This window comes from Mucor mucedo (assembly GCF_025094135.1).
Source record: "Mucor mucedo strain NRRL 3635 chromosome Unknown EV154scaffold_134, whole genome shotgun sequence".
Lineage (NCBI taxonomy): Eukaryota > Fungi > Mucoromycota > Mucoromycetes > Mucorales > Mucoraceae > Mucor > Mucor mucedo.
Window position 1 is genome coordinate 88,739 of NW_026252418.1, and position 27,995 is coordinate 116,733.

Below are 27,995 nucleotides of genomic sequence, written 5' to 3' on the forward strand. Positions count from 1 at the left end.
GCTAGAGGGGGTAGAAGAGCAACTAGAAGTAGAAGTAGAAGAAGAACTAGACTTAGAAATAGAAATAGATAAGTATAGAAAACTTTTTGTTTTATTCAATTTTATTTAAATGATATTATCTGTAGAAGGATTGGGAGAAGGGGGATTGTTGTTGCTGGTGGTAGTGGTAGGGGTGGGAGCACGAGTGGCATTGTTATTTTGAGCAATTGAAGCAGCAAACAAATCTACCATTCGGGACATGGACAAAGTAGCCTCTCTTAACAACTCAGTATTTTGTCGTCTGTAATCGTTGTTATGATCCAGTTGATTTCGTCGGTATGCATCTTCTTCAGCCATACGAACAATATCTACCTCTCGTTCAGCAGCCAAACGTGCACGATCGGTATTCCTTTCTTCGATCATACGAGCACGATCAGCTGCTCTCTCAGCCCGGCTTTGAGCTTCCATTTGCTCCATATGGTTTGCCATAAACCACATTGACACACTTACGTTACGTGGACGTCTTGCATTTACCTGAGGAACGACATCCTCATCCTCATCCTCATCCTCTTCATTATCATTATCGACTTCTGAATGACCACGTCTTCTGGTGGCATAATCACCACGGTTGTCCACAGTTTCTCTGGAATGGGAGCTGTATGTAACAGGCGGGTTTGTAGTTGGCATTTGTATTGTTGCCTGCTCCATCAAATCATGAAACTCCCAGTGTTGAAGAGGTGCACTACCAGTAGAATTAGCATCGTCTCGTCTGCTTCGATACTTAGCATGAAGAGCATGCCATTTAGTGGTCATGGCACAGATGTCTCTTCGCCCATTGACGGCTGCGTTGTCATTGAAGGCTTTTTCTGTCTTTTGGATTAAAGCTGCCTTTGCCTCATTTGAACTAGTCACACCCGCTTCAACAAGATACGCAGGAAAAATTTCAATCAATACATGTGTGCTTGGTGAATCCCAGTTAAGGTTGGTGTTAGGCTCTGGTACGAAATCGGCAGCAGAAACTGGCTCAGCAGCAGGAGGAGGAGCTTGCTCGGTAGCAGGAACAGGACCAGCAGAAGGAACAGGACCAGCAGAAGGAACAGGACCAGCAGAAGGAACAGGACCAGCAGAAGGAACAGGACCAGCAGAAGGAACAGGACCAGCAGAAGGAACATGTTCGGAAGATGGTGCAGGTACAGAAGAAGGGGTAGGTACAGGTTGAAAGGATGGAACAGGTACGTCAGTGGGAATCTGTGCAGCAGACGGAGGGTTTACTCTGGGTCGGCCTCTTACCACAGGAGGGTTTGGGCGTTGGCCATTGATGAAGTCAGCACTTGAATAATTTTGGAAACTCATATCTGTAAAATAAAATGGAGATGGTAAAAAAAAAGTAAATCGATAAAAATTAAAGGCTCTTATTGAAAAATAAAACAACATTCGTGATTTCAGTAATCGGATTTGGACATTAAATAATCTGATAGAAGGTTTTTGGGGCCTGCAGATTTTAATTCTTCGTTTGGACAATTCGGATTTTTTAGCACTGAAAATATTCAATGTTGTTATTAATCGTCCATATATATTATTAAAATTTTAAAAGATTCTATTTGGAAAAACTGTAACCTTTCACAAAAAAAAAAAAAAAAAAAAAAAAAAAAATTAATGTCCTTAATCGGGATCTTTAAAAAATAGTTTGATGTGCTTGCGAGGGCCCTAAGGTTATTAAAAAATAATTATTTTTAATTTCCCCTTCGGTTTTACGTATAATTCACTTATTGCTAAATAAACTTACTGTTCAGACAAAAAAAAAAAAAGAATCATACATAAAATGGGCTTGACGAAAAGAAAAAACATTTCAAGACAACGAACGCGGAAAGACAACGAACGGTTGCGCAAAAAAGAAATAATTTTTTTTTTGTATTTGAGGGGTTATCGGCTTAAAAATGCTGCTTGCAATAAGTGATCCTAACCGAAGTGTTTTATTCAACATTGCCCCTTAATGGCATTATATTTAAATGTGTTCGTAATATAATCAACCAATCCAGGCGGTTCGCCAACATTAAGAGCGGGAGCACCGACTTGTTTAAGTTCCGGAATAGCTGGAACACCAGTTTTTTTCTTCTTACTCATCAAATAACTTCTACGGATCCGTTTTCTTCCACCTTCGGCACCATGGGAAGCAGCACCGAGGCAGCAATTTGTAATGCGGCACCCACCAATACAAGCTTTAACACCAGCACTAGTACTTGAAGGAGCAACATTGCTAGAGTCAACACATTTATTAAGTACCACCGCAGCACTAGATTAAACATCAATACGAAACTCAACATCAACACCAGACTCAACATCAACACCAGACGCAACATCAACACCAGACTCAACATCAACACCAGACTCAACATCAACACCAGACTCAACATCAACACCAGACTCAACATCAACACCAGACTCAACATCAGCACCAGACTCAATATGAACATCAGACTCAACATCAACACCAGACTCAACATCAACACCAGACTAAACATCAACACCAGACTCAACATCAACACCAGATTCAACATCAGCACCAGACTCAATATGAACATCAGACTCAACATCAACACCAGACTCAACATCAACACGAGACTCAACAGCAACCCAAGCTACAACACCAACACCAACACCAGTCACCACACCAATACGAGGGTCAACAATCATGTCGACGTCATTACCAGGATTAGAATCAACAAAAGCACGGAATTTGTCATCTGCTACGTTATCTGTGAGATCAACCACGTCTTAATCAACTTCCAACTGGTTGTCCGATATGCCAGTAACTGTCGCCTGAGAAAACCGGTTTACTTGATGCTTTTAATAATCAATCACATCAACATCCATATCAACTTCCAGGGTATTATCAGCCTAATTTGAAGATGAAGCGCCATAAGATTTATCAGAAAAATTTGGCTACACGGTAGAAAGCTCCTCAATATCACGGTTTGAGCCAGGTTGAGTCTTATCCTTACGTTGGTCAGACGAACAGAGCTATTCCATCAGGTCAACAGAATTAGAAGTTTTCCTTGCGTTACAAAATATGGCAGTGTGGCCATGATCATTACATTTAAAATAAAGTCTTTTAGGCAGATCAGAACAATCAATCCGCAGATGGTCAGCCAGTTTACACCAACGACTAACAGGAGAAGAGTCCTTGCACGAGGTGGCAGCAAGACAATTCCATTGTTCTATATTTTAACTGTCGGATAAAGGCTGCACTGGAATTATCTCGCCAAGATTATTAACACATTTGACTGAGACATCAAGAGGAACCGACCCCTCACCCACAAATAATGCATGGTAAATGACGTCCTGACACGGAACAACTTTCCATAATATCTCGAAGGTCTTTGAAGATTTGCGACAGAGTTTTGTTCATCTGGAATACGACATTTGTATAACTCGACCTGAAAAAAGTTTTTTAGACATACTATCATTTGAGGGAGATGCTTTGAAGAACATTTCACCAACCATGACACCAATAAAAATAGCCTTAGTAGTATCAGCGGCACTAGAAAACATTACTTCCTCAGAAGATCACTAGTAGACCTACCAGCACATGTGCTAATCGGTCGACTACAAAAAATGTTACCGCAACTTGCTAGAATGAATAGCAGTATAAGCATCAGCCCCGATCTTAAACAAGGCAGCGGTAAATGAAATAGGAACAAAACCAGGTGTGCAGGCTTGAGTTCATAAAAAAAAAAAGAGTAGTCAAGGTACGACGAAGAATAGCAGAAGCCTTACGAGATAAAAATAGCGTTTCAAGGTCAACATGTTGGTAAATTACCGTACGAGAGATTTTATATTTTTTGTCTTGTGGCTTTCAATGGAACACAGGACGAACAGTTTTTGTGGAGATCCTACAGGCGACAACAGTCGTCAAAGAAAACCGATCATCTGATTCCTTGTCATTCATTTTCAAAAATGGAATCTAGAATTGAAAATTGGGAATTGAAATTGTCAGTTTCTTTCGTAGATTTCTTTAAATGCTGAGATTCAAGTCAAAATTGAGGAGATAAACGAAAGCGTAGTAATAGAAAAAGACCGATTTTTGAAAGACGCATTTATTGCAGAAAGAACTTTTCAAGAATAAATAGAATTTACTGAGATATCGTAGACGAAAAAAAAGAAAAAAAAAGCGATGACGTAAAAAAAGACGAGATAAAAAGGGATAAAAAACAGTAATTATACGGACACAGTTTTTTTTGGTGTAAAAATAATTTGGGACCCGTTTTTTTTCCGGGCCGGACTTTTTTTTTCACTGCAAAATATTTTCAGTGACACCTTTTTTTTTTTTTTTTTTTTTTTTTTTATTATTAAACACAACTTCACAATGACTGAAATGACTGAAGAAATGTTGAACGAAAGTCAGCTACTTATTCAAGCACTTCTTTCCGAGTATAACGATGACGAGAACATTAACGATGGCTTTGAAGAAATGACCACCAATATTAGCAAGGAAGAACGCGAAGATGCTCCTGTCAAAACAGGTCTTATGGACGATTTTAACTGGAGCACGGTCATTAATGTTGAAGAAGAAGAAGTAGATGCTGGTCAAGAAGGAAGCTATGAGACTGATTCTCCAGTCCCATTTTTCGTAAAAACTATTGGTAGCAGTGTAGCTGTTGTTGGCGTGAAGGAGGCTTTCGAGAAAGAGTTCCCAAAAAAGAAGATATTTGCGGATAAGAATTCTGCAAGAGCGCAAATTCAGGAGTTTTCCAAGGCTCAAAACATCGCCTTTAAAACTGTTGAGGATGTCATAGATTATAATAAAAGAATCATCACATTTTACATAATAATGGATGATCATGTATAAATATTCATGGCTCACACTTCGCCCCATTTGTTATCATCAGAACCGTTGGTGTCTGTGCATAAGGTGATTTGCCTTGTGACGAGTAAAATATTATAATACGATAAAAGTATAGTACAATCCCATAGGCGGAATATTCGGTTACTGAATATTACACGCACTAAACTTTCTCTTTGGCATTTACGTAATGTCACCTGCGGAGATGAATTTAGATCCTCACGTACTTTTGTCTTTACTTTGTAAGGCAGGAATTACTTCATAACATATTTATTTAAACAGACATTACGTATAACATTATATCATATTCCTCTAACGCGTCACATATATTATCCGAACGCCATCTAATCATTTAGTATAAATACCTGTAGTTTTTGCTAGTAGAATTCCCTAATCTAAATTTTCTCGAAATAAAAGATATACACAGTTCTAACAGTATTTTCTTTTGTTACCTTAATTTACATTTTATCTCCATCCCAAACAAAAACTTCGAGAAGTGACAAAGTGTATATCAAACTTGTACGCAAGCATTTAGGAGATAGCACCAGAGGTGTAGAAAGTATGTATTTTTCGACTTCAATGATCTTATACTTATAGTAACAAAGTGAAAAATAGAAGACGGGAATGATAATGAGGGCGGACTCAAGAGACCTAACCGAAAGACAAATAAGGTTAGGTGTAGAACCTTCATCCACCCAAAGATGGATTTGAAGGGCGTGGAGAATCGCTGGTTTGTGGGTAAGGCGTGCTTTGAGCATACTAATCCTGTCAGCAAAACCGCAAAATGTACCACGTCAATAGGAAACTCGAAGCTGATGACCAGGAATTTGCGATCAAGATGATGCAAAATGGAAGTCCTTCCAGTGCAGTCTGGAAGGTAAGGGATTTAAAAATAAATAGTGGGTCTTGTAAGGAGTTAGTATTGTTTGGGATCTCTTTTAGTTTAAATCAAGAAATATTATACGTAAACCGTAGAACAAGATACAAAATAAGACGATACTTTTAGTTGAATATAAAATGTTAAGTTGCTATTTTGTCTGTAGATGTTTGGAACAAGAGACGTTTGTAATGTTACTGTTACAGATCTCACAAAGATTCAACAACGATTTTGCAGAGATGACAGCATCTTTATGTGTGGCTTTATAAGACGCTTGGAAACAACATATCATCGTGTTAGATATTTGAGAAATGAAGACAATAGAATATAATCAATTTTATTCATCCATAAAAACGGCATCGAAGAAGCTCGTAGACTTTCCAGAATGCATAATTATTGATGCTACTTATAAGACAAATTCACATAAGATGGTGTTATTAAATTGTATTGTTACAGGTTCTTTGCGTTGAAAAGAAAAGCCAAAACAGCTAACAACCGTTCCTATTGCCGGCTGTTGGATGTACAAAGAAACAGCGGAGAGATACCAATGGGCTCTTCAATGTTTTAGAGATATTGTGTAGCCTATTAGCACAAATGAAAATTTGTTACCGAAGTGTTTTGTTACCGATAATGAAGAGGCTTTGTTAAAAGCCGTAAAGTCTGTTTTTCCTAACAGTAAGCAGATCCTTTGTTCGATACATATTCAACGTAATTTTATTCTTCGGTTTAGAAAAAATTTAACATCGAAAGTGAAAGCAAACAGTAAGCTATTATGCCAGTCAGATTCAATCTATTTGTCAGGAACGAGGGAGGAACGAGACAGGCAGGACAGGACAGAGAATGAATAGCTTCTTGAAGAGTTGGTTATTTATTTAAGAATAGGAAAAAGAAAAGAGAAGATGATTATGAAATATATCTGATAAAGAAAACTGGGAGAAGTGAAATTTATCAGCTATATTTATAGGGAAAGAAAAACAAGAAATTAAATAAAAGAATAAGCAATGACAAAAGTTAGTCATAGCTTATGTGGATCATGACAAAGGATTTAAAGAGCTGACAGATCAATGATAAATATTGAGTCTGAAAGCTGGTTACTCATATTGCATATTTGGGGCATAAGATGTAACAGGATCATGACAGAATCCCCCTCTTAGGGTTGAGCTCTGCGACAACACCTGAAGGTCGAGAAGGGTGAGCTTGATGAAAGTTTTGGATAAGTTGTTTACAATGCGTAAGATTTGAAACAGGTTCCCAAGTGCGATCCATGGTGGAGTAGCCTTTCCAATGAACAAGATATTGCAATTGTTTGCGATAAATTCGTGATTCTATAATAGCTTCAACTTCATATTCTTGATGAGCGTCAATGATAACGGGAGGTGGCTCGATAAGTGATCTTCCTTCAATCTGATCTTGCTTGAAGGGTTCTAAAAGGTTAACATGAAAGACAGGATAGATTCGCATAGATTTAGGGAGGTCAAGCTTGAAAGATCTTGATCCAATAAGTTCGATAATTTTATATGGGCCTAAACGTTTGTGGTCTAATTTGCCGGTAGGTCTTTGGGTCTTGATATTTTTGGTTGAAAGCCATACTTTGTCACCGATTTTGTAGGTAGGTCCTTGTTGTACGCGTTTGTCATAAAATTGTATATGCTTTTCTTGTGCAAGAGCAATGTTGAATTTTAATTCTTCATGAAGGTCGTGGATTCTTTGCAAGCGTTGTTCTGCAGTAGACATATCCTTATTAGTTCTGGGTAGAGAAACAGAAAGACGAGGATGATAACCGTACACTGCATAAAATGGGGAATGCTCTGTCGACGAGTGCTTGGCGTTATTATAGGCGAATTGTGCTATAGGGAGGTAAGTGCTCCAATCAGATTGTTGGTAATTGATGTAGCATCGGAGGTACTGTTCTAATACGGAATTTACACGTTCAGTCTGACCATCGGTTTGAGGATGAAAAGCCGTTGATAATTTTTGAGTTATGGAGAGACCTTTTAAAATGCATTGCGTGAACTTGGAAGTGAAAGTTACACCTCGATCTGAAACCACGTCAGAAGGGGTACCAAAGTGACAAAAAACATGCTTAATAAAAAGCTCGGAAGTTCCTTCTGCGTCAATTTGATTTGTAGACGGGATAAATAAAGCCATTTTAGAGAAACGGTCAACAAACACACAAATTGCAGTAAAGTCACCTGAGGGTGGAAGCTGGGTGATAAAGTCTACTGAAATAGATGTCCAAGGGGCGTCAGGAATAGGTAATGGTTTTAGCAGGCCATAAGGTTTGTGATGACTAGTTTTATTGCGTGAACAAGTGTCACATCCAGATATATATTCTTTGATATACTTTCGCATGCCTGGCCAGTAGTAGTTACGAGCAACCATATCATAAGTTTTAGCATTTCCAAAATGACCAGCCGCAGGAGTATCATGACATTCATATAGAATTGTTCTTTTAAGATCTGGAGAATCAGGGACACAAATAGCACCTTTAAAAAATAGTATGTTGTCAGCAAAAGTATAATTTTTGTCATTATCTTGATCATGAGATATATCTTGAATAATTGAAGAGAAGAGAGGATCATGGGGAAGTAACTTGATGATTTGATTTGCGATTTCATTTTCATGGGGTTCTAAACTTGTAGCACTGATGGTATTAATAAAAATATTTGGTGTTAACAAGGTCATGGGTGTTTTTCCACGTGAGTCACCCCCCTCCAAAGGTTTATCTTTCCGAGATAAAGCATCAGCGGCTGCATTTTGTTGGGCAGGTCGATATTTGATGACAAAATTGTAATCACCAAGTAATTCGGCCCAGCGAACTTGACGCCGGCTAAGGTTGCGGGTAGTGGTGAAATATTCCAGGTTTTTGTGATCAGTCAAGACGATGGTAGATTCTTGAGAAAATTCAAGATAATGGCGCCAATGCTTGAATGCAGCAATGATTGCAAGAAGTTCCTTGTCATAAATTTGGTAATTTTGTTCAGCAGGTAAAAGTTTGCGTGAAAAGAACGCGATAGGGTGATTGACACCAGAGGCATCAGCTTGATTACACACGGCGCCAATAGCGAAGTCGGATGCATCAGTTTCTAGAATACATGGCAAGGCAGGGTTATAATGAGAGAGTACCGGGTTACTGGTAATAATTTTGATGAGAAGTTTAAAAGCATGATCGGCGTCCTGATTCCAATTAAAAGTAATATTCTTTTTAATAAAGCAGTAATGGGTACACAGAGCTTGGAATAGTTCAGAACAAAGCGACGGTAAAAATTGGTAAGGCCCAAAAAGACTTGGATATCATGAATGCTTGAAGGAGTTTTCCAGGTACGAATTGCTTCAACTTTTTCGGGATCCATTGCAATATTTGAAGGACTAATAACAAAGCCTAAAAATTGAACAGTAGAGACGTCAAATTCACATTTTTCAAGCTTTAAAGATAGTTGGGCATCTTGAAGTTTTTGTAGAACCAGACGGACATGGTGAGTGTGTTCAGCTTCAGTCGAAGAGTAGATAAGGAGATCATCAAGATAGACCACCACAAATGTGTCAAGATACTCGCGTAACACATCATTGACAAATGCTTGAAAAGTGGCTGGGGCATTTCGGAGCCCAAAAGGCATGACGTTGTATTGAAAATGCCCATACCTGGTCCTAAACGCGGTTTTCCATTCTTCACCTTTTGCAATTCTTATTAAATTATAAGCACCACGCATGTCCAACTTCGTAAAGATGACACCGAATGTAGACGATCGAGAGTTTCAGAGATTAAGGGAAGCGGACAGCGATTAGGAATGGTTACTTTATTTAACCCACGGTAATCAACACAGAGCCTGAGCGACGAATCTTTTTTCTTGACAAAAAGTACAGGTGCTCCAGCAGGAGATTCAGATCTTTGAATGAACCCACGAGCAAGATTTTCTTGAATGTATGCGTACAATGTGTCAAGCTCGATCTTGGAAAGGTTATACAACGGACCGAAAGGGACTTCCGAATTAGGCACCAAAGGGATGGTGTGATCATAAGATCTGTGAGGAGGCAGGCGATCGGCTTCTTTCTTGGAAAAGACAATAGCATAATCAAGGTACTTGGAAGGCAATCGTATGAGACTAGAACTTGAACCAGACGTTTGGTTACTGGAGCATGGTACATCTAGCGTGGCAGGATCATGATTGGTATTGTGATTATTGGTAATATTAACAATATCCTGTTCAGGGTTGAAAGTAAAATCGTTTTTGTTTAGATCACTAATTATATTTTGATTCTGATAGGCATTTTTGGAAGTGTTGTCCATAACAGATATTATTCGTAAGTCAGATGAGTAATTGTCAATAGGAGTGGATTTTATTTGGTTAATGACGGAAGACTGGATCGTGGATGGGGAAGAATTATGGTTATCAGGATCGTATACATCTACATGATTAGGGTTATGGAGATGGCTACGGTTATAAATCGTTTGTTGACAATCGGGGTTAGTTGAAACGGATGGTTCGATGATGGCAGCAGCACAAGGGGCAATCAAATCGTTATCGGTAAGGGTGAACAATGGGAATTTTGCTAGCGCTAAAGACACTGGTAGGGGGTACAATCGCGGAAAAGGCAGGTAACAACCATGATATTATCTTTATGGTGGAAAGCAGGATTGTGGCGTTTCAACCAGTTCATACCAAGAATGATTGGGTGAGCGGAAGGCTCCAAGTGGCGCAAAGTGATTAATTCTTCGTGATGTGTACCGGCTATTTGCATGAACAAGGTAGATGACATGGAGCTTGATTGGACGGAATTATTGGCTAGGCGGAAGGTGGTAGCTTCAGGAGAAGGCTTGGAAGGAAGACCGGTTTTACGGACCAACGATGCATCAATAAAAGATGTAGAGGCGCCGGAGTCGATAAGGGCTGTGGTAGTAAAAAGAATATCATCAAGTTTTATAGTTATAGGAATTACCAATAAATTTTCGTCTAAACTTTCGGCAACATACAAAATGTCGTCTGCAATACACCTATCAATGTTGGCTCGCTTATGATTTACTGATTCTTTATAAACTTGCATAAGTTGATTGTTAGGCTTGCGTTTCTTTGTATTGTTGATATGATTAATGTTGTGGACGGCAGTGATAGCGTTAAGTGACATGGGCTGATTATAGTTGTCAACGAGAATAGTTGAAATCGTAGGATGATTGTTGCGATGAGGCTTGACGGGGCAGGAGTTTGTGAAGTGGTCATCACCACCACAATACATACAAAGTTTGTATTTCACACGGCGGTCTTTCTCAGCTTGCGTCAAGGGACGATACTTACCAGGTCTAGTTTCGTTGATATTACTGATTTCCATTGGGGTAGATGTTGAGGTTACATTGGAGTCAGGGCGAGAGTAGCTGGTAGTTGATTTGTTGTTATAGTTGCTGGATCTATTGTTGTTTTCATAATTTTTTTGTTTCTGGCGTTGGAATAAACGGTTGTCAATATCAATAGATGCATTAAGCAAGGTGTTTAGGTCGGTGATGGGCTCTCTACGGGCTAACTCGTCCTTGATATTGTCTTTTAGATTGAGTAGGTATTGTGAGATCAAGGCCTCGTTGTTCCAGCTGAGTTGCATTGATATACGTCTAAATTCCGTTGCGTAAATGGCGGCGGCTCCAGTTTGCTTCAAGGCGCGAAGATCAGACTCTGCATTTACGATAGGGTTAATATCACCAAAGGTGGAACGCATGACATGTTTAAAATGGGCATAATTAGTTAATATTTCGTGCGGGGCGTCAACGTTGTCGATATCCTTTAAGTAAGGCTCCATAAAACTGAATGCATGACCTGTCAAACAGTTGATTGCGTAAAGGATCTTTTTACGGTCGGTGTCGAAACGAATTTCATCTCCAGCAAAAATAAGTGAGAGAGAAATGAAAAAGGAATCACAGTAGCTGGACTTTCCACTGAATGGCGTAGGTGGTTTAAGGCGTAAAGGTACGTTATTGGTTTGAGTTTGAGGCTGTGGGTGATCGGACTTTAATACTACATTTGTAGCAATATATTCGTAAATTTTCGTATCAAGTTCGGTAAGTTGTTGGCGATATTGTTGATCCATAGAAACAAGGCGCTGTTCGAGAGTACGATTGATTTCCAAAATCTCATTTTGGCGTTGGATCATATTATCTAGAGCTTGAATCTGTTCGTCAGTAAGATTGGTCATGATTACAAAGGTTTACAACGATTAAAGTTTTTTAGCTGGGAGTGGAAGTGAGGTTTCACGAAATTCTTGAGGGGATAAGTAACCAGAAGAGAACAAGGCAAGAAGGTATTCAAAATAAATTATTTTGATCAGATATAATGTCAGGAACGAGGGAGGAACGAGACAGGCAGGACAGGACAGAGAATGAATAGCTTCTTGAAGAGTAGGTTATTTATTTAAGAATAGGAAAAAGAAAAGAGAAGATGATTATGAAATATATCTGATAAAGAAAACTGGGAGAAGTGAAATTTATCAGCTATATTTATAGAGAAAGGAAAACAAGAAATTAAATAAAAGAATAAGCAATGACAAAAGTTAGTCATAGCTTATGTGGATCATGACAAAGGATTTAAAGAGCTGACAGATCAATGATGAATATTGAGTCTGAAAGCTGGTTACTCATATTGCATATTTGGGGCATAAAATGTAACAGGATCATGACACCGTGCTCGTGCGCATGTTTTGATGCAAGATCCAGTTGATCTTGAAGCAGCTTACCAATGCGCGACTGCTTTCGAATCCGCTACAATGTATGGTCAAACTACCAAGGCTATCTCCACTTCTGCAACATACATTGATGATCCTATGGACACCAGTATAAATATGATTCAACAATTGCAACAACAAAATACGGAACTATTAAATGCATTACATCGCCAACAACCAGGATCTAATAATTCGTATCATCAGCGCAATAATTCTCGTAATAATGCCAACAACCGACCACGTTGTTTTGTCTGTGATAAGACAGGTCATTTTGCCCGTGATTGTTATCAAAGTTCCAATACTAGACATAATAATGGTCGTACTAGTTACAATAATAACTACGGTACCACTGGATATAATTATCGTAACAATGAAAATAATATTAATGCTCGTACTTCATATAGTTTTCGCAATAATCATAACAATACTAACTCTAATCAATCCTTTAACGCTATTTTGGATCAATATCACCCATTGCACAATAATAAAGATTTAATTGATCTGACACCTTCTGGTAGTCAAGATCCATCTAGCTATTTGTCTTCTTTATCCGTATGTTCTGCTATGGATTTTCCCGAATGCGATATCTCATTTCTCAATAATCTTCAGAACGCATCACCAACGTTACCGTTGTACCAAGCTATGGTTGGAGGATCACATTTTACAGTACTTATTGATAGTGGTGCAAGCACATGTTATGCTCATCCAAAACGTCTTTCTCATGCACTTGAAATAACTCCAGTTACCAATGAAGCAGTTGAAACGGCGGATGGTAATCAATCTAACATTAACAAAAAGATTCTATTCCAAATGCATCTAGGTGATACGTATGGCCATTCTGAACAAATATCTGCGTTCATTTTTGAATCTAAATTCGATATTATTTTGGGTCGCAATTGGTTAAAGAACAGAAACCCTAAGCCTGATTGGTTTGACGATACGTGGATACTAAAAAGTTCTCAATCGGATAACGATGTTACATTGTACCCTATTAAATTTAAACATAACCTTCACACCACTATTTTAACTGCTAACCAAACAACTGATGATAATATTGCTATTTCTCAACAATTATTTGTCCCAATCAAGCACGACATACTTGCAGTCACCGATACAGCCACATCGATAGATTATCTACTGTCTGCGAATCAAGTTTCTAGATTACTTAAGAAGAATGAAATCGAAGAATGTCACATGTTATATTTTATGCATGATGAGACGGGTAATAGCATGTTAATGACTCCAAGTGACAATGCATCTATTGATTTAGGAACGGATAAACTATGGAAAGCTGAATTTGCAAAATTATATCCATTTGCTTTCAAAGGCGACATTACCGAACTTCCACCACATCGATTCACCCGTGATATTATTCAAACTAACCCACCCGATGCTGCACCTATTTATCACCACCCATATCAAATGAGTCCAATCGAATTAGCTGAACCACAAAGAATACTAGCCGATTTAGAAAAGAAGGGTCTAATTGTCCCTACCACTACACCATATGGTTTCCCAATTTTATTTATTCGCCATAAAACATCAGGTAAACTTCGAATGTGTTGTGATTTTAGGTACTTAAACAAGATTAGTATATCTCAACGAACTCCTATCCCTCGAATCGATGAATGTTTAGATCAACTGCATGGTTCGCGATACTACAGTCAAATTGATTTAACTGGCGCCTTCAACCAAACGAGACTTTCTGAATCTGATTCTGCCAAATGCGTAATCTCTCACCGATATGGACAGCATCGTTTTCTTGTGACACCTTTTGGTTTTAAAAATTCAGGTGCATATTTTCAAGGTATCATTAACGCTACGCTTAAGGAGTATATCGACAAATTCTGTCTCGTATATCTAGACGATATTTTAATTTACAGCAAAACCGAACAGGAACATAAAGAACATGTTAATTTAATTCTCAAAACTTTAAATGATGCCAAATTTATTATTAACATCGAAAAATCCCATTTTAATATCCAAGAACTTACACTTTTAGGTTTTCAAATATCTAAACATGGTATTCTACCTTCCAAACACAAAACTGATGCTACTCGCCAATGGCCTGTTCCAACAAATGTCCAACAAGTTCGGCAATTCTTAGGTTTAGCCCAACATTTTCGCCAATTTATACCAGATTTTGCAGGTATTGCCTCCGTCATAACTGATTTAACTGCCGGCACTGGATATAAAACACGATCCATTATTTGGACGCCTGAATTTCAAAAGGCTTTTGATTTGTTGAAGTATAAATTATGTTCTGCCCCTGTTCTTAATACTGTTAATATGGAGAAACCATTTAGAATTGAATGTGATAGTTCTGATTATTCTGTAGGTGCTGTATTACTTCAACCTGATGATCAGAACAACTGGAAACCGTTAGCATTTCAATCTAAACGCTTGTCAAAAGAAGAGAGAACATTACCCGCGCAAGAAGGTGAGCTGCTAGCCATTTTGATTGCACTAAGGGAATGGAGATGTTTCATCGATGGTAAAAAATATCAAGTCTTTACAGATCATTTACCGTTAAAATATTTTCGTGACCAAAAGAAGCCAGTACCTCGTCTAATCCGTTGGATGTCGGAAATCGAATTATATAATCCTGATATACAATATAAAGCAGGAAAAGACAATCTCATTCCGGATCTACTATCTCGAAGGGATGGCCCTGACTGTACTCCTGCTCTTGAATCATTGGAACCTAAATATTTTTATAACATAACTGTCAACACTAACAACGCAAGCAAAATTTTTAGTAAGCCTATTACTAGTCTCAATGCAGATCCTATTCAGGATTGGCCACTGATTTACTTTCGTGACGAACAAGACTGGCCGGATTTACTAAAAGCCGAATTACGTCAAAAAAAAAGACAAATTTGTTGCTCGCAATCATCATATTTACAGATTGATCAAAGCTCCAAATTCCAAAGAACCCACTGAAGTCAAATTTATTCCTTTTAGTCAACATGCAGATACTGTTGACAATTTTCACAGCACCTTTGGACATTTAAGCCAGCACGCGGTGTATCAACAAATGAAAAGTCGCGTATGGTGGCCTAATAAGCATGATGATATAACAAACTGGTTAAAAAGTTGTCAGCAATGTCAAATGTCACAGCGTGCCGAAAAGAATATTCACCATTCTCCTATGAAACCATTGGATATACCTCCTGCTTTTTCCAGATGGCATTTAGATTTTATTGGTGAATTACCAACCACAAAAAATGGTAGTAGATGGATTTTGGTCGCTGTTGATTATGCTACAAATTGGCCTATTCCACGAGCTTTGAACAATGCTACCGGCGACGAAATTGTCAAATTCATTTATGAAGAAATAGTTTTGAAATTTGGATACCCCGTCAAAATTTTTACCGATCGTGGACAAAACTTTTTATCCAAAGTTTTGAAACAATATATAAACAAGATCCGATCCAAGCATATCTTCACTAGCGCTTATCACCCCCGCAGTAATTCCAAATGCGAACGAGTCAACCACATTATCAAAAGTATGCTCAAAAAATATGTCAACGGCAATGTCCACAGCTGGGACGACTATATTGATACGACAACATTTGCATGCCGTATTCGAAAACACACAACTACCGGCTATAGTCCTTTTTTCTTAGTCTATGGTACTCATTCACGAATTCCTGGTGATTTTAATAAACCATACATGAACGAATTCACCGAATACGATGCTAACTTGATAACTGAAGACGCATTGACTAGAGTCCGTCACTTAAGAGAAGTTAGATTTTTAGCGGAGGAAAATATGAGAAATCAGGGTATTAAAGATAAAGAAAATGGGATAAGTTAATAAAAGGAAAAGAGACTCAGGTATTTCAAATCAATGATTATGTACTACTCCGAAACAAATCCAAACGTGGCCTTGAATACAATTGGATGGGCCCATATCAAATCATCAACATCAACACCGACTTTAATGTATATCAAATCAAAGAAATTGAAGGAAAACTATACAATTCCTGGGTTCATACCGATCGACTTAAACCAATTTCAATTAATCAAGCCAATATCAACAACAATATATCTTCTAGCTGGTATATTCCTCGCATTGCCAGAGCTTAACTTAACCAACATTTTTATCCAAATAACAACTTCTCAACTACGTTACAATACACAACATACTTTGTCTCTATACTTATATTATTTTATCTTATATTTCAATATTTTTTTTATTCTAATTTTTCTTATTTACTTTGTTAGAGACTAACGAAATTTTAAGGAGGGGATATTGTCGTACTATCTTTTGTACTACTTTAAATAATGCAAGGGCCCTCAGAAGCAACAAAATTATTTTTTTAAAGATCCCGATTTAGAACTTTATTATTATTTTTATTTTTTTATTTTTTTTTTGTGAAAGGTTACAATTTTGCCAAATAGATGAATAAAAAATTAAATGGATATATATAGGCGATTAACGATAACATCGAATTTTCTCCAGTGCCAAAATTTTCGAAATATCCCAATAAAGGATTAAAATCCAACGACCCCAGAATCCTTCTATCAGATGAAAAATCAGCCAAATTGGGCTACTGAACTCACCAATGTTTTTGTTTTTTTTTTTTTTGATAAAAGAGTTGTGTTTGTGATCCTCTTCATTTTTCTTTACCAATTCTTAACTATCCAATGTTATTTAACCAAATGCCTTTCCAAAAGTACACTACCATCGTCATATGGGATTCAGCAAGCGCCAACGTTTTTGTTGTGTTTTAAGGTAAAGTAAAATTATAAAAAGACTATAGGAGTAGTTTGAGACTGTTTATAAGATTGTCCTTTATTAATAAATGAAATGTACGAGTATATATATAAAAGACTGTCTGCTGTGTTCATATCTCTAGTGCTATCTTGAAGTTATCATTGATTAACCAAAAATGTATACGATTATTACATAGTCACTAATTTAGTCTTGTTCTAATAAATGTTAAGTTTTCTTAACTCTCTTTGCTTTAAACTAAATTTTAAGTATTTCTCAGACGTACTAAATTAGACTTGTGATGTAATATCCTTATAGTTCTTACTATGACATTTATTGTTAAGCTTATATCACAAATGGTATCAGCATGGATAAACCTTTGTTAGCTCTAATATGGCTATAGCCTTGCTAGGTCACCACAGTTTTGATCGAGTTGTTTTCCGATTACGTTGTAAACGTGGGTGTTATTCGCTCACCTCAAGCAAAGCTGAATTTGAACAAGGCAACGGAAGATGCTTTTAATGCCAGTGACGCTATCAACGGTAGAAGGGACTTTGCAGCGATGAAGAACAAGTGGATTCGCCTCTGTGACACGTTCAGAACCAGACGAGACGATGCTAATTCTACTGGTAGTGCACCTCTTCAACACTGGGAGTTTCACGATCTGATGGAACAGGCAACATCGGGAATGCAATAAAACTGTAGTGGAGACTTTGTTGTCGGTAAAGTGTAGAAATGTCTGATTCCATAATCATATTTATATCATCATCAAGTCCAAATAAAATTTATTGCGATTCAGCAACTACTGTAACAATTTGAGATAGGTTCATTTTGTTTTCTCTAGAAATAAAAAGTATATCGAAACAATAGAGTCCTTGAAAAATAATAACAGATAGGTTAGCATTTTGAGTGAACTTTATATTTTAATCGTTCAAAAAGGGTCATTAAAAAGCAACGTCATGGATTTTGGAAAAAGCTTTCTTTTGGAAGTCTGAAGTAACCTTTCACAAAAAAAAAAAAAAAAAAAAAAAATAATAATAATAAAGTCCTTAATCGGGATCTTTAAAAAAATAATTTTGTTGCTCGTGAGGGCCCTTAGTCTCTTTTTCTCTGTATCTGTCTATCAAGACCTTTTATTTTATTTTACTTAACTGGATCGTTACCATATATATTTATTATATATTTATATAAAACAACGTGGTGCTCACTTAGAACTGAATAATAAACTACAAACGTATATTATTCTCCTTCTACCTTACTGTCAAAACTAAATCTAAACCAATCACTACTACTCACATTGTATCAACAAAAAAAAATAAAAAAAAAAATAATAATAAAGTCCTAAATCGGGATCTTTAAAAAAATAATTTTGTTGCTTCTGAGGGCCCTTACATTATTTAAAGTAGTACAAAAGATAGTACGACAGCAGTCACGACGGTTGCCAAAAAAAAAACTCTTTTAATCAAAAGGTAAATGCGCGGTCGGGGAATCGAACCCCGGCCCTTCGCGTGGCAGGCGAAGATTATACCACTTAACCAACCGCGCGAGGTTAATACCTGTCAAGCCCATAATTGTCGATGGTTCTGATGCTTCTCTAAGCCACATTCCGACCCGGACTCTTGAACCCGACCCGGACTCTACCATGGACGTTGAAATGCCGCTGGAGATCGAATTACGATTAAAGAAAGCTAAACTTCTAAAAAGGAAGTTTGTACCCAAGATAACCAATGCCAATAGAAAACGGCCAAAGAAGTAACACCACTTTATTATAAATATCACAACACTACTTCTACATTCAATAACCTGATTACTTATAATTATCACAATCAATCTTTATATCTATCACCATACTTTTATTATATTATCACCATACATATCAACATCATATTATCACATTATTATCACATTCTATATATCCCCCAAACTAGTATAAATAGCTCCTAGCTTTGTATCAAATAAACATTATCTTCTATTTTATATATCTTAAGTATATATCTACTTATTAACTGATTAACCACTGAGAGTTGAATCTTAACCCTATTAAACCTATTACAAGACTGATATTTGGTAGCACCAGAGTCCTAAATGACTAACAATAATTCAAACAACAATGACTACAATGCTGATATGGCTGAACTGATCAAGAGGTTCACTACTGCTATGACTGATAGCAAACAAACAAGAATCAAAGAACCTGAGGTGTACGATGGTACTCGTGATGCTCTTTTGATTGATGGCTGGGTAAGATCCATTGAGAGATTTACCACTTTTAACTCCTGGACCCCTGAACGTAGCTGTTTATATGCTACTACTTTATTGCGTGATCGTGCTGACGCTTGGTTTAGAACAATTGAACTAACTGATGAAGCCCCTACTACTTGGCTAGAACTGAAAAGATTAATTATTGAATTTTTCAGACCTGACAACTCAACAAGAATTGCGCGTGACAAACTTGCTTCTTTAAAACAGACAGGTGATTTGGTCACCTACATTAATGAATTCATGGACATTAAATTGGCTATTCCTACTATGACTGATGAAGAAGGATGCGACAAGTTTATTAGAGGATTAACAAGCAAAATGATGAGATCCCATATTCGTCAATATGATGCTGATACGTTGAAACAAGCCATTCAAGCTGCTCTCGCTTTTGACAGTGCTCAGCAAGAAGAAAATTATCCGTATATTCCCCGCTCATCCCACGTAAAAACTAGGATTGATGACCCTATGGATTTGGATGTTGCCGAAGAAATTAACTATGTTCGAAATGATAGTTACGGACGTGGAAATAACAATGGTTATTCACGTAACAACAATAACAACTTTTCTCGTGGTAACAATGGTAATTACTCTCGAAATAATGGAAACAATTATGGTCGCAACAATGGAAATTACAATTCTCGCAATGGTAACAACAACTCTAATAGTAACACTTCGTGTTATTATTGTCACAAGTCTGGTCACATCAAAAGAAACTGTCGCACTCGTTTGTCTGATATCAAGAAGTTGGATGATCAACACTCCAAGCGGGATTTTCAGTCAATGTAGTTGAAGACCAGGAAGTTCACCTACTTGACATTGATAACAATAACAATTTTCCTGAAAATAAAAACTTGATTGATTTTGACCTTTATTCCACTGATTCCACATTTTATCCTACATTAATGCCAACTAAATACAACAATAATACAGCTAATGTCGACTCTACCAACACTCCTCCACACGTGGTGATTGAAACGCTACCCATTATATATCCCAAATCTTTTATTGATGATTTACAACATCTTTCCGATTTAAATGCTATGGCTACTACTCTTCCACTCTATCCTGTTATGTACAATGGTCAAGTTTTACAAGTTCTCATTGATTCCGGCGCTAGTGAAAACTATGTCTCTCCTCATGTTATCAAATCCCTTGATAATCATCGTCTTATCCCCGTTACTGATCGTCATGTTGAAACTGCTGGTGGTATGGTATCCCAAATCAAGCACAAGGTAGAAATGATTCTCAATTTAAATGGTGTTCAAGACAAGATCACAGCCTTTGTATTCACTACTAAATTTGATTTGATCCTTGGTCGTTCTTGGTTAAAGCAGACCAGACCTTTGCCTGATTGGAACACAGATACCTGGTATTTAAATAATGGACGTGTCAAATTAACACCTTCTACAAACATAAAACGTTACTCACCTACCTCTCTTCCTAATTTAAATTATCTCATCACTCACAAACAAGCAGATCGTATTATTAAAAAAGGCGGTGAAAGCTTCCTTTTTGTTATCAAACCCGTTCACCCAGATACTGCATATTCCCTCGATAAAACCACCTATTGGAATGATTTAGTCAAAGAATTTACTGATGTTTTCAAAGACACTCTACCTGGCCTTCCACCTGATCGTGGTATTCATCATTTGATTGATACTGGTGATGCTCGACCTGTCTCTCGTCCTCCTTACAAAATGAGTCCACTCGAACTTGAAGAATTACAAAAACAATTGACCGAACTTCTGAAATTAGGACTAATCAAACCTAGCTCTTCTCCTTGGGGTGCTGGTGTATTGTTTGTTAGAAAGAAGCCTGATCCTGGATCCAATAAGCCTGGTTCACTTCGCATGTGTGTCGATTATAGATCAGTAAACAAATACACGGTTCGTAACAGTTCAAGCTTACCACGTATTGACGAATGCTTAGACAAGTTGAGTGGCGCGCGTTATTTTACCAGTTTAGATTTACGTAGTGGTTACCATCAAATTCGTATTGCTCCTGAAGATGTTCCTAAAACTGCTTTTAATACTCGTTATGGACAATTCTCATGGCTCGTTTTACCTTTTGGTTTGTGTAATGCTCCCCCGGTTTTTCAAACGTTGATGAATAGAATTCTTGGTGATTACATTGACAAGACTACCATTGTTTATCTCGATGACATTCTGATTTATAGCAAGACATTAGAAGAACACAAGATTCATGTTCGCCAGATTCTGGATGTGTTAAGAAAAGAAAAACTCATAGCCAACTTGAAAAAATGTGAGTTTTGTAAAAAGGAATTAAATTTTGTCGGTTTTAGAATTACAGAGACTGGCATATCCCCAAGCCCTGAAAAAGTACAGGTGGTACAACAATGGCCAAGAATGAAAAATGTGCAAGAAGTACGTCAGTTTATTGGTTTTGCTCAATTCTACAAAAGATTTATCAAGAACTTTGCCTCTATTGCTGCTCCTTTAACAGACCTCACCCGAGGTACAGGTATTAAAACACGACCGATAGTATGGAATAACGATTGTCAAATCAGTTTTGATAGGTTAAAGCAACTATTGTCTTCCAGTCCTGTGTTACAAGTTGTACGCATGGATAAGCCTTTCCGTATTGAAGTCGACGCTTCCGATCGTGGTTGTGGCGCAACCTTACTTCAACCTGATGATGACCCCAATTTGCCCTGGCATCCACTTTGTTTTGAATCTAAGAAATTTGCTGATTCCGAATCCAAACTTCCTGCTCAAGAAAAAGAATTATTAGGCATCTTACATGCGTTACGTACCTGGCGTTGTTATGTTGAAGGCTGTCCCAAAGGTTACACTGTTTACTCTGATCATTTGCCCTTACAGTATTTTCGATCTAAAGAAAATCCACCGAATCGATTAGTAAGATGGATCAATGAATTGGAATTGTACTCACCTGTAATTTTGTATAAACCCGGCAAAGAAAATACCGTTCCTGATATTTTGTCCCGCATGAATTTCGAATCTACCGATGCTGTTAAACCAATGGAACCTGATTATCTATACGTTACTTGGACCCAACTACCTGCTAAACTTCGAAGTGATTGGCCCATGCTATTAATCCCGGAAACACGTGAAAAGGTAAAATCTGCGGAAGTAAAAGCCATACTTGATAAAGAAGAGAAGTATTTTCATGTTACTGCTAATCAAGTATATCGTAAGATTGCTGTAGATGCAAAGACTGGTATAAAACTTGTTCCTTTTTTACCTTTTGCCCAACGTGCCGATACTGTTGCTCGATATCATGATTCTTTTGGTCATGCTGGTTACAAGACTTTGTTAAAAATGTTGATTCCCCGCTTTTGGTGGCCATCTATGCGCTTGGACATTCAACAATGGATCAGTGTTTGCCCCTCTTGTCAAGTAAACAGTCGTAAAGGTCTTGCTCATCATGATGAAATGCACCCTCTGAAAGTACCTACTGCGTTTGACCGTTGGCATCTGGATTTTTTAGATTTACCTACAACTTTGAAAGGTAATCGTTGGCTTTTGGTTGGTGTGGATTACGCCACAAATTGGTGTGTTGCTCGAGCTGTTCCTGTGGCTTCTAAAGAAGTTGTAGCTGATTTTATTTATGAAGAAATTGTCATGAATTTTGGTGTAATGTCGGAGATCTGTACAGACAGAGGCGCTAATTTTACAAGTGGTCTTGTACAAGAGTATATTAAACGGATTGGATCTAAATTCAAGTTGACATCTGCATATCATCCCCGTACTAATGCAAAAGCTGAAAGATTTAACGGTGTAATTAAACAAATGTTGCGAAAGTATACAAATGGTGCTCTTCATCGCTGGGACGATTTTGTTCATGCTGCTCTCTGGGCATGTCGCATACGTTTACATACCACTACTGGATTTAGCCCGTTCTACTTGACATATGGTCGTGAGCCCCGTCTACCTGGTGATGTGTTACATCCCTACATTGATAATGCAACTTTTGCTGATCCTCGTACTGTTGCAGATATTACCTCTCGTGAACTCGCTGATTTAGGTCAACACCGTGCTGCTGCTGAATTTCGGTTAAAGGCTATGGCTGAAAAAGACAAGATTCGTTGGGATGCTGCTATTAAGAAGGTCACTTTTGAACCTGGTGATATGGTTATGCTCACACATGAAGGTCGTTATGGTTTAGAGCCCAAATTTAAAGGTCCTTTTATTGTAGTAGAAGTTTTTCCAGATTTTGGTACGTATAAACTACAAACCCTTGCTGGTGAACCGTTAAAGTCACTTGTTCATGTTGATAGGTTACGTATTGCACGCGGTGATCGCCCTGAAGAACCTTGGTATGATCCCACTTCTGCTCGTCGTGAATACAATACTATCATGAAAGACTTGGATAACACTACTGAACCTCTTAAAGGTGACCATATTGATCCTCTACAACCTGACTTTGTACAAACTTTTGCTCATGATATCACTGTTCCTCCTGTCTCTAATTCTGTCCCTTCTGTTCCTTCTGTTTCTTCTGTTCCTTCTGTTCCTTCTGTTTCTTCTGTTTCTTCTGTTCCTTCTGTCCCTGATTCTGTTCCTGATTCTGTTCCTCTTGTTTCTGATTCTGTTATTCCAACATCGTCAACCGCCATTCCGCAGGAAGACACACTCATGTTGCCTGAATCTCCCAAACTCGCTATTGCAGTTGTTCCAAAAGTTCCTAGTTTACCTCCCTCGCCTATTGTTTCTAATGCTGTCTCGTCTACATCTGCCAGTGTTCAGAGTCGAACACAAGGTTTAAAAGGGGGTAATGTCAAGCCCATAATTGTCGATGGTTCTGATGCTTCTCTAAGCCACATTCCGACCCGGACTCTTGAACCCGACCCGGACTCTACCATGGACGTTGAAATGCCGCTGGAGATCGAATTACGATTAAAGAAAGCTAAACTTCTAAAAAGGAAGTTTGTACCCAAGATAACCAATGCCAATAGAAAACGGCCAAAGAAGTAACACCACTTTATTATAAATATCACAACACTACTTCTACATTCAATAACCTGATTACTTATATTTATCACAATCAATCTTTATATCTATCACCATACTTTTATTATATTATCACCATACATATCAACATCATATTATCACATTATTATCACATTCTATATATCCCCCAAACTAGTATAAATAGCTCCTAGCTTTGTATCAAATAAACATTATCTTCTATTTTATATATCTTAAGTATATATCTACTTATTAACTGATTAACCACTGAGAGTTGAATCTTAACCCTATTAAACCTATTACAAGACTGATATACCGAGTAAGGTTGCGCGCAAAAAAATCAGCCCTTTTATGCACTTTTTTCCTGCAAGCCAAGCCACATTCCTCACAATTGTTAATCTACCTACCTACAGCAATCAAAAACTATCCTATCGAAACGCCCACATATTTTAATTAACCAAAAATCTATTTTCATTCCTCCTGGAATTCTAAATTGCTTTTGGAAGATTCATTCCCACCCTCAACAAACAGAAAAAACCAACCCAAAAAAAAAAAAAAAAATAATCAAACCAACAATGGCACCTCCTAAATAGAAGAACGCTTCTGTTATGGATACCCTCCCCCCAGCTGATCGGGTAACATTAGCAAACTTTGAAACATACAAAAGCTCAATTACGTGTCCAAAATGTATCAACAAAGGTACAATTATTTACATTGGTAACACTAATGCCAGCAACCCCCACCCATTGTTCTCATGCACAGCATGTCAACAAAAAATATCAATTTCATCTATGCAGCATGAAATCACTCAAGCGAAAGCATCGGGAGCAATCCCCATAGATGTACCTTACCCCACACCTGAAGCACCAATAACAACAACCACCAAAAAGACTTCGCAACAAAATAAACGCACTAGAGTAGAAAGCGACGATAACTTGAAATGACACGCAGCAAGTCAACGCCAACAAAAAACAGCAAAAATAACAACATCAACGACAGCACCTTGACAACTATACTGGAAACGGTGAAAGCTCTCCAACAACAAGTGGAGGAACTTAAAAAGGAGAACGCCCAAATGAAGCTCCAAATGCAGTCGTCTAACGAGAGAAACGTACAACTCCAAAAAAAAAATTTAGCGCTATCAAAAAATAAAATGCTAAAGGATCTGCAACAACAACAACAACAACAACAACAACACCAAAAAGGGGAATATGATGCGAGAATGGAAGAAGATACGGAGGAATTCCCCCCTCTCTCCAACAACCAGGGATCATCAGCATCCAAATATGCACATGCATACAACTCAACTATGCAGGATAAAATTCGTAACACAAACACTAAAGAAAAAACAAAAAATAATAATAATAACATAAAAAACTTAAAAAACAATACTACTAAACCCAAAAAAAATATTAACATTGCAGGTGCCATTAGAGCATTTACTGCCCCTACCAACGACAACCAAGGATACACATATGTGTATTATCCAGCAAAATCAAGAATTAGCCGAAAGCAACAGCGCAGCAATTTAAAAAAATTAGGAATCATTAATGGCCGTATCTTGGACATCCACTACCCAGCCAGAAATGTAGTAGCGCTATTAGTACATGTCAATTACAAACAAGAACTTATAGCCACGCTCCTGAAATCAAAAGTATCAAATATAGAAAAATACGATCCAACTAACCCCTCAACCATCTCCGACCCTCAATACAATGATATTAGTATAGAGGAAAAAACAAAACTTGCAGAAAAGAAGCATAATGAACGCATTGTCCGTGCATTGCCATTCATCCGCAATCATTGAGAAATTCGAGAGTGATAATAGCGAATTAAGAAAAAATGTAAAATTTAACAAAGTGAAATTATCAAACTGCAAAAATAAACTAAACTTTATTAAACAAATAAAAGGGGGTCTTTATATACACATTATTTCAGACATTGATCACAGATGGGCTGATGACGGTCGTGGGTAGATTTATCCAGATAATACTCGGATGTAATGATCCCATATAGAAAGGCCATAATGAGATGTCAATAACAATAACAATAACATTCATTCTTAAACTGTGTATGTCTTGTAGCACAACATTCAGGGGAAAATGTAGTTCTTATTAAAGATAGCTGTGGCACCTCAACGTGGCTGATGTAACCTTCATATGTTTTCATATTATGTTATTATTTAAATGTATGCCTTATACTTGTATGAAGGATGATATGAGATCAAGCCTGTACATAAAGTAAATGATCAGTATTTAATATAAAGTACCAATAAGAATTATATTTAGGATTATCAAATGGAAGATTTAAGAAGTGTAGATAGAGTCATATATTAAGTATATAGCCTCGATCACGACATTACCCCCAACCACACTTTGATAAGCTTTTAAAGAAAAGGTATTTACACGTAAATAGTGTTTGTAAAACCCAACCCGTAGAATGTGTCTGTGTCTGTGTATGTATATGTATATAAAATGTACTTGTGTAATAATTGATCGTAGTAAATATATGTGCCAGTAAAAAACCAAAATAAAAAAACCTTATAGGCAAAAAAGTATCTTTGGGGAAAAAGGCTATACTTGTTTACTTAGAGTTGCTTTGTGATTCAAGCAATCTCTGTGATCTAGTAATAATACGAGAGCTCTTATTACTATGTTTATCACGATTAGCCTTTTTACGTATAGTATTATTTACTGTTGTAGGGAGCTGTTTGTGTTACTTCCAGCATTACGTCTAGCCCAATATAATTCGATATGTAATTTGGAATCAAAGTCTTCACTTTTTGCCAAGTATGATATATAGGGTCGTTATAGCCTAACCAGTGAACAAGATATGAATAATTATTAGGTTCACCTTATGTGCTATGATTGCTTGTATTTCATAATGTCCGTCAGCGGTATTATTTTATGAAGCTTTCTCTTCAGGTAGTAATTTAACTTGCTGCGTAAGTACGTCTCTAGATAATAAATTTTCTACTTGGTATGCTAAGATGTGAGATTTATTCTTTGTGTTTCCTGTAATAGTAAAAGGTCCGGAATATCTTTCTTGTACTTTAGAGCTGCGATGAACATTGATGATCATGCACTTTCTACCAATGGGATACATATCTGTAAGTACTTTATGAGTTTTCGCAAAGCGCTCATGATCTTTTGTTTGCGTGTCTTTAATAAGTGCAGCAATTTGGGGTATAACACACTTCTTGTGCAAATTTAAGTCTGTCATTAATTATTTTAGTGTCCGCTGTTTCTAGTGATAGAGAGGGTGTCTCATTAGAGTAATCTTTAAAGTCGTTAGGCTGTCTGCCAAATACAACAGCGTATAGTCTAGACTTATGTAATTTAGAATACTTAATGTTCATTGCTAGTTGTACTGGATTTAAATAAAGATCCCAGTCATCATATTTTCCGTTCAGTAATTTTACAATACTGGTTTTGGCAATTCCCACAAATCTTTCACACACAGAATTTCCTTGTGGCGTATAAGGTAACGATAGTCTTCTGTCAATGCCACTCATTAGAACCAATTGAGAAACAACCTCATTGATAAACTCAGATCCATTGTCATGAGACAAAATCCTTGGCCATGAGAACAAGCAAAAGATGTTTAGTAGTTCTTTAGCAACTGTTAAACTTGTCTTATCTGGTAGTGCTCGAAGAATTGTGA

General features: G+C 37.3%; 3 protein-coding genes and 1 non-coding gene across 4 annotated transcripts; 2 read left to right on the plus strand and 2 right to left on the minus strand.

Moving 5' to 3' along the window:
- Positions 1–1,199: 1,199 nt before the first annotated feature.
- EV154DRAFT_606420 (uncharacterized protein) lies at positions 1,200–1,584 on the minus strand (the record flags this gene model as incomplete). The annotated part of the gene is made up of 2 exons (XM_051607539.1): positions 1,402–1,584; positions 1,200–1,380 (listed from the first exon to the last, which is right to left on the minus strand). Coding segments are annotated over exons 1-2 (192 nt in total), but the record flags the coding sequence as incomplete, so codon positions are not given.
- A 2,713-nt stretch (positions 1,585–4,297) lies between these two features.
- Positions 4,298–5,755, plus strand: EV154DRAFT_524848 (uncharacterized protein). Its single transcript, XM_051603220.1, has 2 exons — positions 4,298–4,822; positions 5,351–5,755. The coding sequence occupies exons 1-2, from the start codon at positions 4,346–4,348 to the stop codon at positions 5,417–5,419; spliced, it is 546 nt and encodes a 181-aa protein (XP_051452798.1). The 5' UTR covers positions 4,298–4,345; the 3' UTR covers positions 5,420–5,755.
- Positions 5,756–17,447: 11,692 nt separating this feature from the next.
- Positions 17,448–18,215, plus strand: EV154DRAFT_606422 (uncharacterized protein; the record flags this gene model as incomplete). The annotated part of the gene is made up of 3 exons (XM_051607540.1): positions 17,448–17,480; positions 17,534–17,775; positions 17,827–18,215. 3 exons carry the CDS (start codon positions 17,448–17,450, stop codon positions 17,852–17,854), a joined length of 303 nt encoding a protein of 100 aa, XP_051452799.1. The 3' UTR covers positions 17,855–18,215.
- A 380-nt stretch (positions 18,216–18,595) lies between these two features.
- Positions 18,596–18,666, minus strand: EV154DRAFT_t117. Its single transcript has one exon. It is a non-coding gene; the product is annotated as a tRNA-Gly (tRNA).
- Between the last annotated feature and the right edge of the window lie 9,329 nt (positions 18,667–27,995).

Bases quoted from the DNA above. Each gene is read 5' to 3' on its own strand.
- EV154DRAFT_524848 (XM_051603220.1), top strand. From the start codon at position 4,346: ATGACTGAAATGACTGAAGAAATGTTGAACGAAAGTCAGCTACTTATT. The intron at 4,823-5,350 runs GTATAAATATTC...CTTGTACGCAAG, and splicing joins ACATAATAATGGATGATCAT to CATTTAGGAGATAGCACCAG.